The 13,141-nt window shown below is 37.5% G+C and overlaps 1 protein-coding gene across 3 annotated transcripts in view; it reads left to right on the top strand.

Annotated features, from left to right (window-relative positions):
* Positions 1 to 10,921, top strand: part of BCAS1 (breast carcinoma amplified sequence 1) — a 45,799-nt gene extending 34,878 nt beyond the window's left edge. The window contains exons 11-13 of one of the 3 annotated variants that reach the window (XM_032198488.1): positions 486 to 551; positions 4,158 to 4,427; positions 9,828 to 10,921. In XM_032198488.1, coding sequence (XP_032054379.1) covers positions 486 to 551; positions 4,158 to 4,427; positions 9,828 to 9,902 — 411 coding nt within the window. In that variant the 3' untranslated portion in view covers positions 9,903 to 10,921. The remainder of the gene's footprint in view (positions 1 to 485; positions 552 to 4,157; positions 4,428 to 9,827) is intronic. The other 2 variants (XM_032198489.1, XM_032198491.1) reach the window with 2 other exon arrangements.
* The last annotated feature ends 2,220 nt before the right edge of the window (positions 10,922 to 13,141 follow it).

The raw sequence follows: 13,141 nt of genomic DNA, 5'->3' as shown, positions 1-13,141 counted from the left end.
TCTAAAAAATATATCTGTAATGTTAAGTGTGCTTTAATTATTCATGGAATACGCACTTAGTGTGATAGTAAACTAGAAAGGAACTTACACTAGACCTTATAAGGCAGGTTTGTCTCTGAAAAGCAAGCAAAAGCTTTTTCGTAAAACATTACAATGGCAGGGTTGATAGCACTGTCTTGTTTACTGCCGATGATCTCTGGTCCACTGAGACTTCATTGAAATTTCTAACTCCTTAATGGGAAAATTACCATGCAAAAGGCAGTTGTGTCATATACCAAAAACCAAACAAACAAATAAACAAAAAAACTTTGATTTGTAGGTATTTCAAAAATGTTGGTAGAGGTCCTGAAATGTCTGCTTTTGTTTTAGTACTGTAAAGAGTATCCTTAATCAAACCTTGCATTGTTTGATTTGTGTGTTTTCATATTGATTAATGTTTCAGACAAGAACCTAGATAGAATTCCTATAATCCTTTGTTATTTTAGTCAGGCAAGGGTGATGGAGGGACAACCCGTTCAGAAGAGGTAAATGGCCCAAGCCCCAGTCACCAAGTAAGTGCCTAGATTTTTTTCATCTTTTGGTGATGGATTGCTATCACCTAATTCCACGCAGCTTTAGCTTTTGAAATGTAAAAAAAAAAAAAAAAATCCCTGAGGAAAAAATGTATGCTCACTTTCATCTATTTCCTTATTTCTTTACTGCTCTCTATTTTATCTGTTTATACCATTAAACAAGATTTTAAAGAATCACATTAGAAATCATGCTGTTTGCCTTTTGCTAAAATAATGGTGTTTTTTCTTTTTAATTTTCTCTTTTTCTTGTTATTTATTTTCTGCTGGTATAGGCAGTGAAACTAAATATAATGATTTTTACTTTAATGTAGATGTGTCTGCAGAGGAAAGGATCATTTAGGTGTAAAATCACATAGAAGAAAAGTGAAAGTGAAAATGAAAACTCTTACTGCCATTTAACAAAAGCCATGAAAATATTTTTTCTTATTGTTTCTTTTTGCTTTATTCTATGTTCATAAAATTTGTATCAAAAATTCAATATGACCTTTTATTACTTATGGCTTAAAAAATGCCCTAGAAAAATCATACTTTTATTAGAAATGGAAATATTATTAGCTTTTCTGAAAGTCAAATCCTCAGGTTGAGATATCCAGTGACAAGAGATAAGACTCAGGGTCTGTGAAGGTTGTACTGAAAAGTAACCCTTCAGAATTTTATTTTTATATCTCTTCTTAATTATTTGGAAAAATGATTTTCTCCCTTTTATTTATTTTTTTCATGGTGTTCTCAGTTAAACTTTATGAATTCTTTCTTTAAAACATCCCAGAATACAGAAGGTCTGGTCTTGTGACATTTTATTCTTTATTTCATAGAACAGTTTTCTGAAATGATCTGCTAAGTGGCTAAAAGTTACCATCCCAGATATTTTATTTTTAGTATTTTATTATTTTAATTATCAGTCAGGTTACTTCATTATTTTTTTTAACCAACTTATTAGTTCTGCTGCTTATTTGTTCTGGTATAGCTTAGCATAGCTTTGTGCTCAAGGAAGTCTTCATTTGCTGTAGACTTCCATTTTTAGATTTTCTGTGTAACAATCCCCTTAAATTTTGTCATTCCACTTCTAGAATTCTGCAATTCTTCATTTTTCATCACTGCCATTCTGCAGAAATGCATAACAGCAGTTATCCAAAGTTTGTCAAAATTTATGGTGTTGGTCTTTTGCATTTAAAAAGCAGCCTTGGATTGAGGCTTCCTGTAACATGATGGGAAAAACACTATCCTGTTGATTTTTATTTTTTTTCCTTTCAGTGGCACTGTTATAGCTGAGAGAGTAAAAGCAATCTGTCAGGTGCAGATCAGCCTTTAGTATAAGAAACATTAGCATGTTTCATTATTCATAGGTTTCACTTTATATTTCCTGAGCTGCTCCCATCAATATAAAATATGCCAATTTCCTGCCTTTCAAGGTTAATATGAAACACCTCAAAGAGATTATCAGACTGATCTTTTTTTTTCTTATTTTGCCTGGAAAATGTATTATGAATATTTCTTTAAGTGTTTTGTTTGACTAACATCAAAGGGCCAAACCTGCTCCCAGAAATAGTCCTGTTATAGCCAGTTTGCATTCGGCTGCAATACTGCAACTATCAGACACCTACACAATCAAATATGTGTGGTGAGCAAGACTTGACTCTAATTTAACACCCACAGAATAAACCCACAGATTTCACAGTGTGTTAATAAGGGCTAGAAGTTATGGCACCTTTGAACTCTGACATATCCAGTCTCATCGCTGTATTTTGGGTGCTGTGGTTATTTTTGAATCGAATGTGCACATCTGCAATTGCACCAAAGGGAAATGTTTCAAAAGCAAACTAAGGCAAATAAGAGTAAGAAGGATCTGAGTGCTTCCTGTTTTATAGTTGAAATGAATCAAAATGAAAGACACAATTAAATTTGGGCTTATGAAGCTCTGTTTATCCCTGTGCTGGGAGAGCTCCTACGTCACTCAGGTACTTGGAGGTGCGTCCAAGCAGGACTCTTTCCTCAAGCAAGGTGGACAAGGTGCAGGCAGTGTGCAATGTCTGTGCAGCTCCCCGGACTGTTCTCCTGAACTCTGGGCTTCCTGAATTTGTGCTGATAAACTACTGGCATTCAGATGGTGTCTGCCTGTGGTGTACAGGGCTGCATCTCCAGGTTTCATGTGCTGTCTTCATGAGTTGCCTGCAGAACTAATGTAAAGACTAGCTTTGTGATTGTCCTTTAAGCAGGCAAATCCAGATGTAAGCAAACACACACCCACGTCTGTTCTCTGGAAAAGGAAATAGTTAAATACTAGCCCATATTTTGTTGAGGACTTAAGATAGCTGGTCAAGACTGAATGTATTAAACGTTTGCAATACAAACAACTTTGCAAGTTTTATAACTTTCATGTGTTTGGTGGTTTTCTTTCTAAGATTAGGTGGGGAAAGAAAGAAGAATCAAGTGAAAAAAAGCAAGTAGCAGTATTGCTAACCATTCTCATTCTTGTTTCCCAGAAAATTAGAGTGTCTTGAGGGTTGTGTTGTCGTTGTTTCTGTTTGTTTTTAAATAGATCTCAGAGGTGTATTTGCATTCTATTTGTCTAGAGTTTCTGCTTTCAGGTTTTTATCTGAAATTGTCTAAATATGTATTTGTTTTGAATGAAAGCTAACCTTCACATAAGTGTATAAGTCCAGGCTTTTAGAAGAACACTAAACATTTGAAGAGTAACAGCAAAATCCACAAAGTTGGAAAAATTACATATCGTTAAGCTCTTAGCTGTGCCATAAGTGCAGATGTAAGATTTCCAGCTTTTCAACATGGTAAATGTATATTTTCATTTATCGTAGTATTTTAAATATTATTTTAGAAAATAAATAAGGTAATGTGATTTTTGGCATAAGGAAAAAACATATCTAGTCGTTTGCTACTATGGAAATAGTGACAGTTTAATTGTCTTATCAGTTGTTTGCCAGGTCTACGTGTTTTTCCTTTGAACTTCAAACATATCCCATACTTCTCTAAGTTTCAGAATCTCTGCCTTTACTATAAATAGGTGCACTGCCGTTGTGTTTGTCTTTGGAATATTTACTATCTCTTCTTTTGCATTTATACATGGGATTTTCTATGTGCTATTCCCTATGTTTTTAATTTTTGATGGAGCATTGCGTTTTGTAGAGATGTTTTTAATCTTTTGCTTAATATGTCTTTTACTTCCGTCCTCCCCCAGACCTTTCCCTAGCACTTTTTGGGTGCTTGCACAGCCTGGAATGCAAAAGCTGGGAGAGTAACAGTGGGAGTGCATGCCTGCGACTGTGCATCTTTGCATGCATGTTCCCTGGCTCCTAAAGCAGCTTGAGCATAGATGTGTGTAAATAATTCTGTGCAGTGATGGCTTGATCTTGCAGTCCTTGCTCATGTAAGTAACTCTGTCAGCTCCCTGGGAGTACTTCCCTGAGTCAAGGTTGCAGGAGTCAGTCATGAAATCTGGAGACGAAAACCTGTTGGACAGCAGGATTTCTCCCTGCCAGGTGGCCTTTCATTTCTAAATATATTTATGGATCGCCTTCCAAAATGTTTACATTTCCCTCTAAAAATAACCATTGTTTGAAACTGCTTTAGACATCAAACTCCACAGAGAGGCCAGTTGCCACAGCTGAAAGTGAACCTGTGGGCCAAAAGAGCAAAGAGAGTTCAAAAGACAAGAAGTCGACAGTGGAGCTGAGCAAGCAGAAAGGCAGCAAACAGGAAGCCAGAGAGCAGCCAGACTCCAGGGAGCAGCAAACAGCCGAGACCGACTCCATCCAGAACGGAGGAGACACTTCAAAGGAACCCTCCTCCTACAAGAGGACAGAGAAGAGGCAGTCACTTGGAGGGTTTTTTAAGAGCCTTGTATGTTAATTTAATCCTATCTTTTAAGTTATTTCTCAGCTGAATTAAGTACCTGACCTGCAAGCTGTTAACCCTGCGAGTTTTGTGCTTCACTGCACAGTGCTCTAGTGTCAGGACTGGAATTTCATAAGCAGCTTGCAGGTCTAAAGGTAAAAAGAAAATTTTGGCAAAGGTGAGAAAACTTGGACCTCAGGGCACTGATTCACAGCAGGTACAATTTACTATGGGACAGCAATAATTGCTCCCACACCCTTTTTATAGGTTCATGCTTTGGTTATGGGGATGATTCAGCTGCTCCAGTAGCAGGTGCTGAACTGCCTACAAATTATGGTGTGTATATAAAGGAAAAGTGAGGGTGATGTCAGTTTGCTGGAGTAACCTGCCTCCTGTGATGGTGGCTCAAATGCTGCTCGAGAGCACCTGGGACATCCCTGCAAGGAGCGGTAGACCCAACTTCCAGGAGAAAAATCAAGATAGAGATCTTGATGGATGGGAGCCAGCACAGATGTCACAAGATAAGCTCCTAGCATTAGTAATTAATTATGGACTAGTTAAAGAAACAAAAACACATGGTACTTTTAACTTTTTTTTATTATGTTTTTGTTTTATTTTGTAAAATTGTACCCTAAACTTGATATATACCCTCCACTTCACTGAAACCTGGAGATATGAAAGAACTCAGGACACTACAAATCTGAGTTTCTGTAAGACTTTTTATTACTGATGCAACAAGTGCTTCTTCAGACCACTAAATAGATGGATTTTTCTGGGGCTGCTTCTCGAGCCTCTCTGCAGGAGGACAGATTTCCATTACTTGTTATAAATCAATTGGAAGAGAGTGTTTTGCTTCTCTTTCCTCCCATTGCCACAGCAGCAATGAATTATGTTATGGGGTTATTTTTTTTTTTTAGCAACTTTTGGGAACCTTATCTGTAACCTGAGCTTCATCACAAAATTCAAGGGGTGTAAAAAAAAAAATCAGCTGATTTGACTACATTACCTGCAATGATTCCTAGTGAATCTGTTTCCTCTTGAGAGATGTATAGCTCTTTTTCTTCCTCCTTCCCTAGTTTATTTCTAAGGCTGTCATGAATGAAAAAGACAGCCAGTCATCCCTCCAGGTCTGAAAGAACAAATGTCAAGCAATACAGTGTGAAAGGATAACGTGCATTTGAAAATTAGCCCTATTAGGACACGGGGTTATAAAATCAGGCTGCCATGCAGACCAATATGACTCATTCTGAGGCAGATGTTTTTCCATATCATAAGAAGTATTTAATTTGCACTCATTTCACAGAATTACTATATATCCTACAGAGGGCTATTTGCATTACCAAAATAATTATGCATTATCAGGGGAATTAAGAGCAAAAGAAAAATAACTTTTTGAAATGTTGATTAGCAACAGTTCAGCCATTTCTGCTTTCTGCATTTCACCCTGTTGTGCTGGGGTAAAATCCTGGTCCATCATGAACCACTGGAATGTTCCTGTGTGTTTCAGTGGAGCAAGAAAGTTTTGGAGCTCATCTGTAATAACCACCAGCTTCCATTTTCTTCTTTCATCTTGGGTCCCAGTGAAGTCAAAAAGAAATTTTTTTATTATTGTTTTTGCTTAGCACAGCATGAGAAAGAGAGATGTAGTTTTACACGTATCTGCATATTATACTATTTAATTGAATTACCAAACACATGCACGTTCACATGCATGAACACTTTTCTTTCCTCACCTCTGTCTCCAAATTTCTGTATAAAATTTCCACGGCACACAACATCAGTGCATGTGTGTAACACCTGATCCATGCTCCCAAGCATGGTGTGTCGGTGTAGTATTCAGATGTGGAGGCCTGCAACATCCCCCATCCCAGCAGTAAAATCAGGAATCCAGGCTTACACCATGTACATGATGGTAACATTTTTTTGTTGTTGTTATTGTTTTAGGTTATCTAGAAACGGGCCAAAGGTTAACTACCTCTATGATTTCTGGAGACAACTGAGGTTTTTTTCTTTTCCTAGTCTGGTAATTTATTGTAATTAAGCACTGACAGCTCTCCTTTATCATGATTCTCATTGAATGTATGAGGAAGGTTTTTTCTGTTGACAACTGCACTTTGCATAACGTCATTCATATGAACTGTGCCCAAATTTATTTTTTTTGTAGAGTTTAAAAGTAGACACTAATTTAGAATTATTCCAAAAAGGATCTAGAGATAGTAGGAACTATAAAATAGTGAGGAAAAGTGCTTTTAAGTGCAAGTTCATGAAAGAGTCAAAGATGCAGAAAAGGTATCTGTGATTCGGGGGGGGGGGGGGGGGGGGAAGCTTTTTGATCAAGAGAGAAGGTTATGCAGGGGTTAAAAGACAGTTCTGGGGGGAAAAAAAAGAATGCAGTATAAAGGTAGAGGAAGTAGAGAGATTCTGTGAGATATTTTTCTTGCTCAAGTAGGATACCAGACAGCTTGACTGTGTAGCCCCTTGTCTTCTGTTGCAATTGTAGATGGAGGGAGGGGGAAAAAAAAAGAGGTATGTTTATGGAAAATATATCCCAGGAAATGACTACCTCTTTCTCAGTATCACAAAGATTACCCGCACCTAAGAAACCTAGTTCTATAATGCTTTGAAAAAAATAATCTACACATCTCCTAAGTAATCAAACTAAGACCCAGGAAGGTGTAATCATTAATCTAAAAGTATTAGATCAGACACAAACCAATGCCAGAAGTTTCCTTTCAAGGTAACAGATCGGGTATCTGGTAACAACTCAGGGGAAAAAAAAACATATATATGTATACGTACATATATACATATATATAAAGCTTTATAGTGATAAAATGGAAGCAGAAGATGTTTAACGAGATCTTGCGAGGTCTTACTTGCTCACATAACCCATGCCCACTGAGCTCCTCCTAAATTCTGATGAGCTGTTTCAATAGCAGCTATTTTAACAACACTTTCTCCTCAATCTGTTGATTCGTCTGGGAAAGGGCACAGAGTAAGAGGATGTCATAGTGCAGGAATGCAGCTGATGAGAATGCTTCAGTACAAGCATCTGCTCCCAGTTGGGCTAAAAATTACTGAAACTTTTGATACAAACGGAGCCACTTATGCAAGCAAATAGTATTATGGCCTGGTTGTGTGGTTTTGGCACAGACAGTAAGGTCCAGTGGCTGTTTCTATGTGAAAAGAGATGAATTTCTAAGCTATATAAAATGCATAGGTATTTAGTAGAAATTAGAAAGATTAGATTAGAAATTTAAAGGAGGGGGTGGGGTCACAGAAGATTAATGGTATTGTTTTCTGAGCTGGAATAATTCATACTGAAGTTGTCAGAAGCTGGAAGTGCTTAGCATGTGGAAACTATTCTGACCTATTCTGATCTGTGTATCTGGTACACTGACATAAATTTCTGAACACAAGCTGGGGAAAAAATAAAAAAGAATACTCCAATACCAGGACTTTCCTGCATGTATACTTTAAAGTGTTCTGCCCAAAATATGTTCCAGTCTAACTGTCACAAATGCAGGCAACTTTCACTGCGTTGAAAGAGATTATGCAGAGTAATCAAAAGCAAGACATAAGCCAGTGGTACCCGTGCTTCTGAATCTGAGGGCAGAGCTGGAATTTGTCCGTTAAAAGGGCAGGAACAAAGTTCTTTATTTCACATCAGGCTTGGAAATTCCAGTTTAACAAGAATCATCAGCTTGTCTCTCTTAAAGCTTCCTGCTTTAATCAGCAACCACCGTGAAAATGGGTGCAGCAGGGAGACTGTAGTATAGGCAAATAACAACGAGACATTCTGCATATGTACTAAATGAGTCAAAATGGGGATTATGTGAAATGAGCTTCCCCTTCCCCTAGTCTCCACCCAGTCTGCATCATTTATAGGAAGGCTGGCAAATGGTATCATCTTATTTCCTAGGTCAGCCTACGAATGGCTTAATGTTGTCACTTACAGCTACGGTTGAGAGACTCCACTCTACTTTTGTAACGGAGGAAATCTAAGCGTTGAGCAGGTTTTTAGGGTTGCTGGACAAATTTGAAATGACTAGCTCATTTGGCATTTTTGATAGATGTTAGAACTGTTTTTTATTGTTGTGTGTTTGTCTTTTTTTAATGCCTTATATTTGCTCCTACGTGTAAGTGGCAAAAAAGAAAAAAAAAATCATTCTGTTCCAGAGTGTCTTCAAAACTCAACATTAGTGTAAGCAGAAGCAAACCCACTGCAGTCAATGGAGTGTTTTGTTTTGTTTTGTTTCCTGGCCCACCCCAGCACAGTATTACGGTTAGTTTAAGGCAGGGGCTGTTTTCAGTCCATTGTGATTGTTGTCTGCTCTTTTTATACTTAGATTTTCAAAGGTGAAAAGTTGAAAACATGTCAGTGAGGTGAAGTCTAATCGATATACAAAAATACTGATCTTACCACCCTGAAAGGGATGAGGAAGTTGAGATCTTTCCCTTTCCCAATCTGACACAAAATAGTCCCATAGTGACCTGAAGTGGTGAGTCAGGTTCCCAGAATGAATTGTACTATGTGAAAGGACAATTTATATATGATTCTGCAAAGTTCATATTGTAGGAAAAGCACATAGCCGCTTTTAGCATTGTCACTATATTTTTCTGTTCAGTATGTAATGATTTAGGCATCTGGTTGCAAACAGGATTGGCATCCATACACGCTGTTAACAGTGACCTCTTAGTGTTTGTGGATCCATTCTGCTGCAACGTTCAATGCCAGTAAAATTGGGCCAAGCATTGTAAACTAAAACCAAGTTTCTATTAATTACTGGTCGAAGATTTTGTTAGTAGAGCTAGATCTATGCATTTCCTTCATCTAAACCAGATTAGTGTCTTGAACTTTTTCCAAAACCAGAATTATATTTGTAGCATAGAAAAGCTTTATCACTCTAACATTGTCAAATACCTGTCATGCATAAAAGTATTTAATGTTCCTGTAAGTTAGAGCAGACCAAGGCTGGCTATAATACACTATTAATCATGCTTGATGGACTCTTAGTATGGTTTCAGTGAAGCATTTAGACCAGAGATATTTTGGTGAGAATTATGCCAAAACTACAATATTGCAAGCAGGAACACGTCTCTGTTATGTTAGCTAGTCCGCTTTCTTAAGAACAATCACTTTTCATGACAATTGGAGAAATTATATAAAAATTATATTGAATGAACCAATGCATTTAGGCAAAATTTCAGGCAGTAGCATTCTGGGATTGTTGTGATATAGATGGTGTTCATGTACTTACATACTAAGTAAAGAGCAAATTAAGAAGAACAGGGAACTGAAATGAGTGGAAAACATCTACTAGCAAAGTTCTAACACATAATTCCCCACTTAACATTTAGAAATATTCATTTTTTTTTAATAAATTTCTGTATCTTATTCCACAGGGTTCCAAAAGGATGTCTGATGCCGAAGTGCAAACAGATCCAGTGTCTATCCTACCTGCTGGGAAATCCAAGTAATGAATACAATTGGCTGCTGAAGGATCAGCAGCTCTCTCTACGCTCACTTGCAATAGGGATGACTCATTATTTTCCTTTACATGGCTGTCATCAGATGCCTGAGGCTAAAATAAACATTGGTGTATCATTTAAGGTATATCATTTACAGGGTTTGTTCATTAGATGTTAGAAAGCAACTGTAAAGATCATCAAGAAGCAATGTGGAGTATTATATTTAAAGAAAGGTCATGTGGATGATTTTCAGTATATAGAGGGTAGTAAGGTAAGAAGAAATGGGCAGTGAATTAAATAGCAGAAAAAATGCATGTGACAAAGGAATGCAGTTTGTGCAGCAAGGCATGAGCAACAAATCCTCAGTTTTAGAGAGCTTCAAAGCAGCCAGGAAAAAAATCTGTTTTGATAAATGTTATACTTAAATGTAAAAACAACCAAGTCACCTTCTGTGGTATTAAATACTGCTAAAATTAGCAAAAAGTCTGCAGTATGATAGAATCAGAGGTTATAAAGTTATGCTTCGTATTGGTTATTAATGTAGATTAAAAAGCTAAAATGCAAAAGCTTTACATGATTGAGACAACTTCTGTCCTGGTGAGGTAGGATAACAAATTAAAAATTATTTAAGGTTCTAATAGGAACACAAGGGGGCACCCGTGTCCCCACCGTAGTCCTAACTCCAAGGCTGTACCTACAATCCTGTTATTAATGTTTTTCAGATGACAGGGAAGAAAAAAAAAAAAGTTAGTTGTTTCATCAGATATTTGTTTATATCTATACTTGTAATTAATCCTAATAAAATCAAAATCAAGGCTGTCCAGGCACCTCCCTGCTTCACAAGGTTCCTGTAATAACTGTAGTTAATAAATTTTACAGAAAAATAAGATTTCTGCGGTTTATGCAGCCATTTACTCAGACAAAAAGCTATAAGCCTGATGTTTGAAGTCACACTAGCATCTGAAAGATATATATTGTATATTTTGATCTCATTATGATTAAATAAACATACTAATCCTTTCACAAAATCATTTGCTGCTTTAATCTTAAAACAAAGTTTGTTATTTGCATCCCTATTTTCTGATGATTGATGTGACATTAAGGTATAAATCAACATATGAAAGCCCTGCCTGTGGAGTGAATATCTGTCTGTCTTTATTTGAGGAAAGATTATGACTGGCAATTGAGTGAGAATTCTGTAAAATCTGCAGAACTACATTTCTAAATAGTCATAGATGGGTAAAAGAGACATTTTTCTCAATACTATTCACTGTAGAAAGATAGCATTTTTGCACTTGCCTTGCAAACGTGGAGTTGAGGCATAACACTAAAACTTGCCACTGTTTCTATGTATAGAGAGCAGAAACAAAAGGTCTTTTAGTTATATCAGCACTTTCTGTTCTCCTCCCTGGCACAATGGGTCTTTGATGCCACACAAAGTGATATCAATCAAGACTGACCGCTTACAGATTTCAAACCTGATTTGTAACAACCTACTTCTACAGCTGCGTAGGACCTGTGACTTCTGGGATCATCATATCCAGTATTGCAACACAAAAAAACAGTCTTAGGTTTCATCTACTACAAGAGTATACAGTTTTAATTAGATCAGTGCATGTAAAGCTACATACAGAGAGACAACCATCTTAGTTACGTGCTTGTATAAAAGTGCCAGATGTCAGCATAGTGAGTGCCATCAGAAAAGAGGAATAAACTATCGTGTTATATCATGACTTCATACCTGTGTAATTGCCTCTGTATTAGAATTGTATTTAATCTATTTTCAAATAAAAAATGTTCTAGCTAATTATATTATATATTCTATAGATGTTATAATTAGTATATTATAGATAGCATAGATATTGTTATTATATTGTGGATAGTTCAGGCCTTCTGTAGAAGATAACTCTTTGTTGGCCCTTGCTTTAGAAGCAGATCTGTACTGACTGCCTTTCTGTATTCCTGAGGCAATTAGGACTGGTGACCATGTGATTTGACCATATCACTTGGCAATAGGGCTAATTTCAGGAATCAGGAAATCCTCTTGGCAGAAAAACAAGAAAAACAGTAAGTTTGGCCGTGGATGCCCCTGTGCCATGGAACTATTATTGCAGATGAAATAACGGTTAGGGTTGGCACTGCCTCCCACAGAGAAACTCCCCGTTTTTTTTGATTCCTCTCTGATAACAGGAACAACACTAGCTTTGAAGAAGCGAGTCAGCCTTCTTATAAAGCAGCAACACATGGAGCCCCAGGAGGAAGAAAGGTCTTAGGAGATGCATCCACAGTTAAGTTGAGCTTCCGCATTCCACATACTGTATAAGAAACATGAAAGTACAGCTTTTATGTTCAGGCCCGGTAAAGCTTAACAAGTCATTTGGAAATCAAAGCTTTGGAAAAGGCTGCAATCCAAGACAAAGGAAAAGAGCAGCCAAACCAAGACATTGCATTTAGGCTTTGTTGTCAGCAAACAAGGTCTGTTTTTATACATAGGATCTTTTGAGGGGAACTGAAGCAGATCAGATTTCTTGCGGGATCTTAAGGTGTGTTTCATGCACTAGTATTTGAAAAAGTTTAAGAATCAAATGCCATCTCAGGAATATACAAATAACCCAGGAATGGGTTTAAACTGCTGCTTTTTGTGTAATAAGCACTTCTTTACAATAGGCAGGTGTTTGCACCTAGCCTCCACTCCTTGTTGCGGTTCAGGGATGAGCTCAGGGTGGGCCATGCTCAGTCCAAGCACAGAGTGACAAGCACCTCCTCACCAGTCTGGGTGCCATGGGTTTCTGTAACCTGAAATCAAATTATCTCCTTTGAAAGTATATCTGAGCTCAGTTGTTCTTCCCTGGAATCTGTCCAGATGTTTAACTTCATTACACTTCAAAGTTTTTATAGATAATTCCTGGCAAAACTGCCCTGCACTGACTCGTACAATACACAGCCTGTGTAGAACAATGTAATTTCCGTTATTAAACAGTCCACCCATTAATTGTGCGTGTAACCAGCAGCTAATTACCAGCACACACAAAATAGATAATTGCACTTCAGCAGCTATTACTTATTTGGTGTAAGCATTGCCTACAGCCCATTTTTTCAGCCTGCCATATATGTTGGTTGTCTTGTGTGCATCTTCATGGCTGCTGCTCTGAGGAGGCCCTGAGGAGGCCTTGTTGGGTCTGAGGAGGCCCTGTGGGCCAGAAGCAGCCAGGCAGGCAGTCCCAGGGAGCCCCCTCGGGCCCCTCAGA

Source organism: Aythya fuligula, chromosome 16 (assembly GCF_009819795.1).
Source record: "Aythya fuligula isolate bAytFul2 chromosome 16, bAytFul2.pri, whole genome shotgun sequence".
NCBI classification, from domain to species: domain Eukaryota; kingdom Metazoa; phylum Chordata; class Aves; order Anseriformes; family Anatidae; genus Aythya; species Aythya fuligula.
The sequence above is the reverse complement of the archived record's forward strand: the minus strand, read 5'-3'. Positions and strand labels throughout refer to the sequence as shown.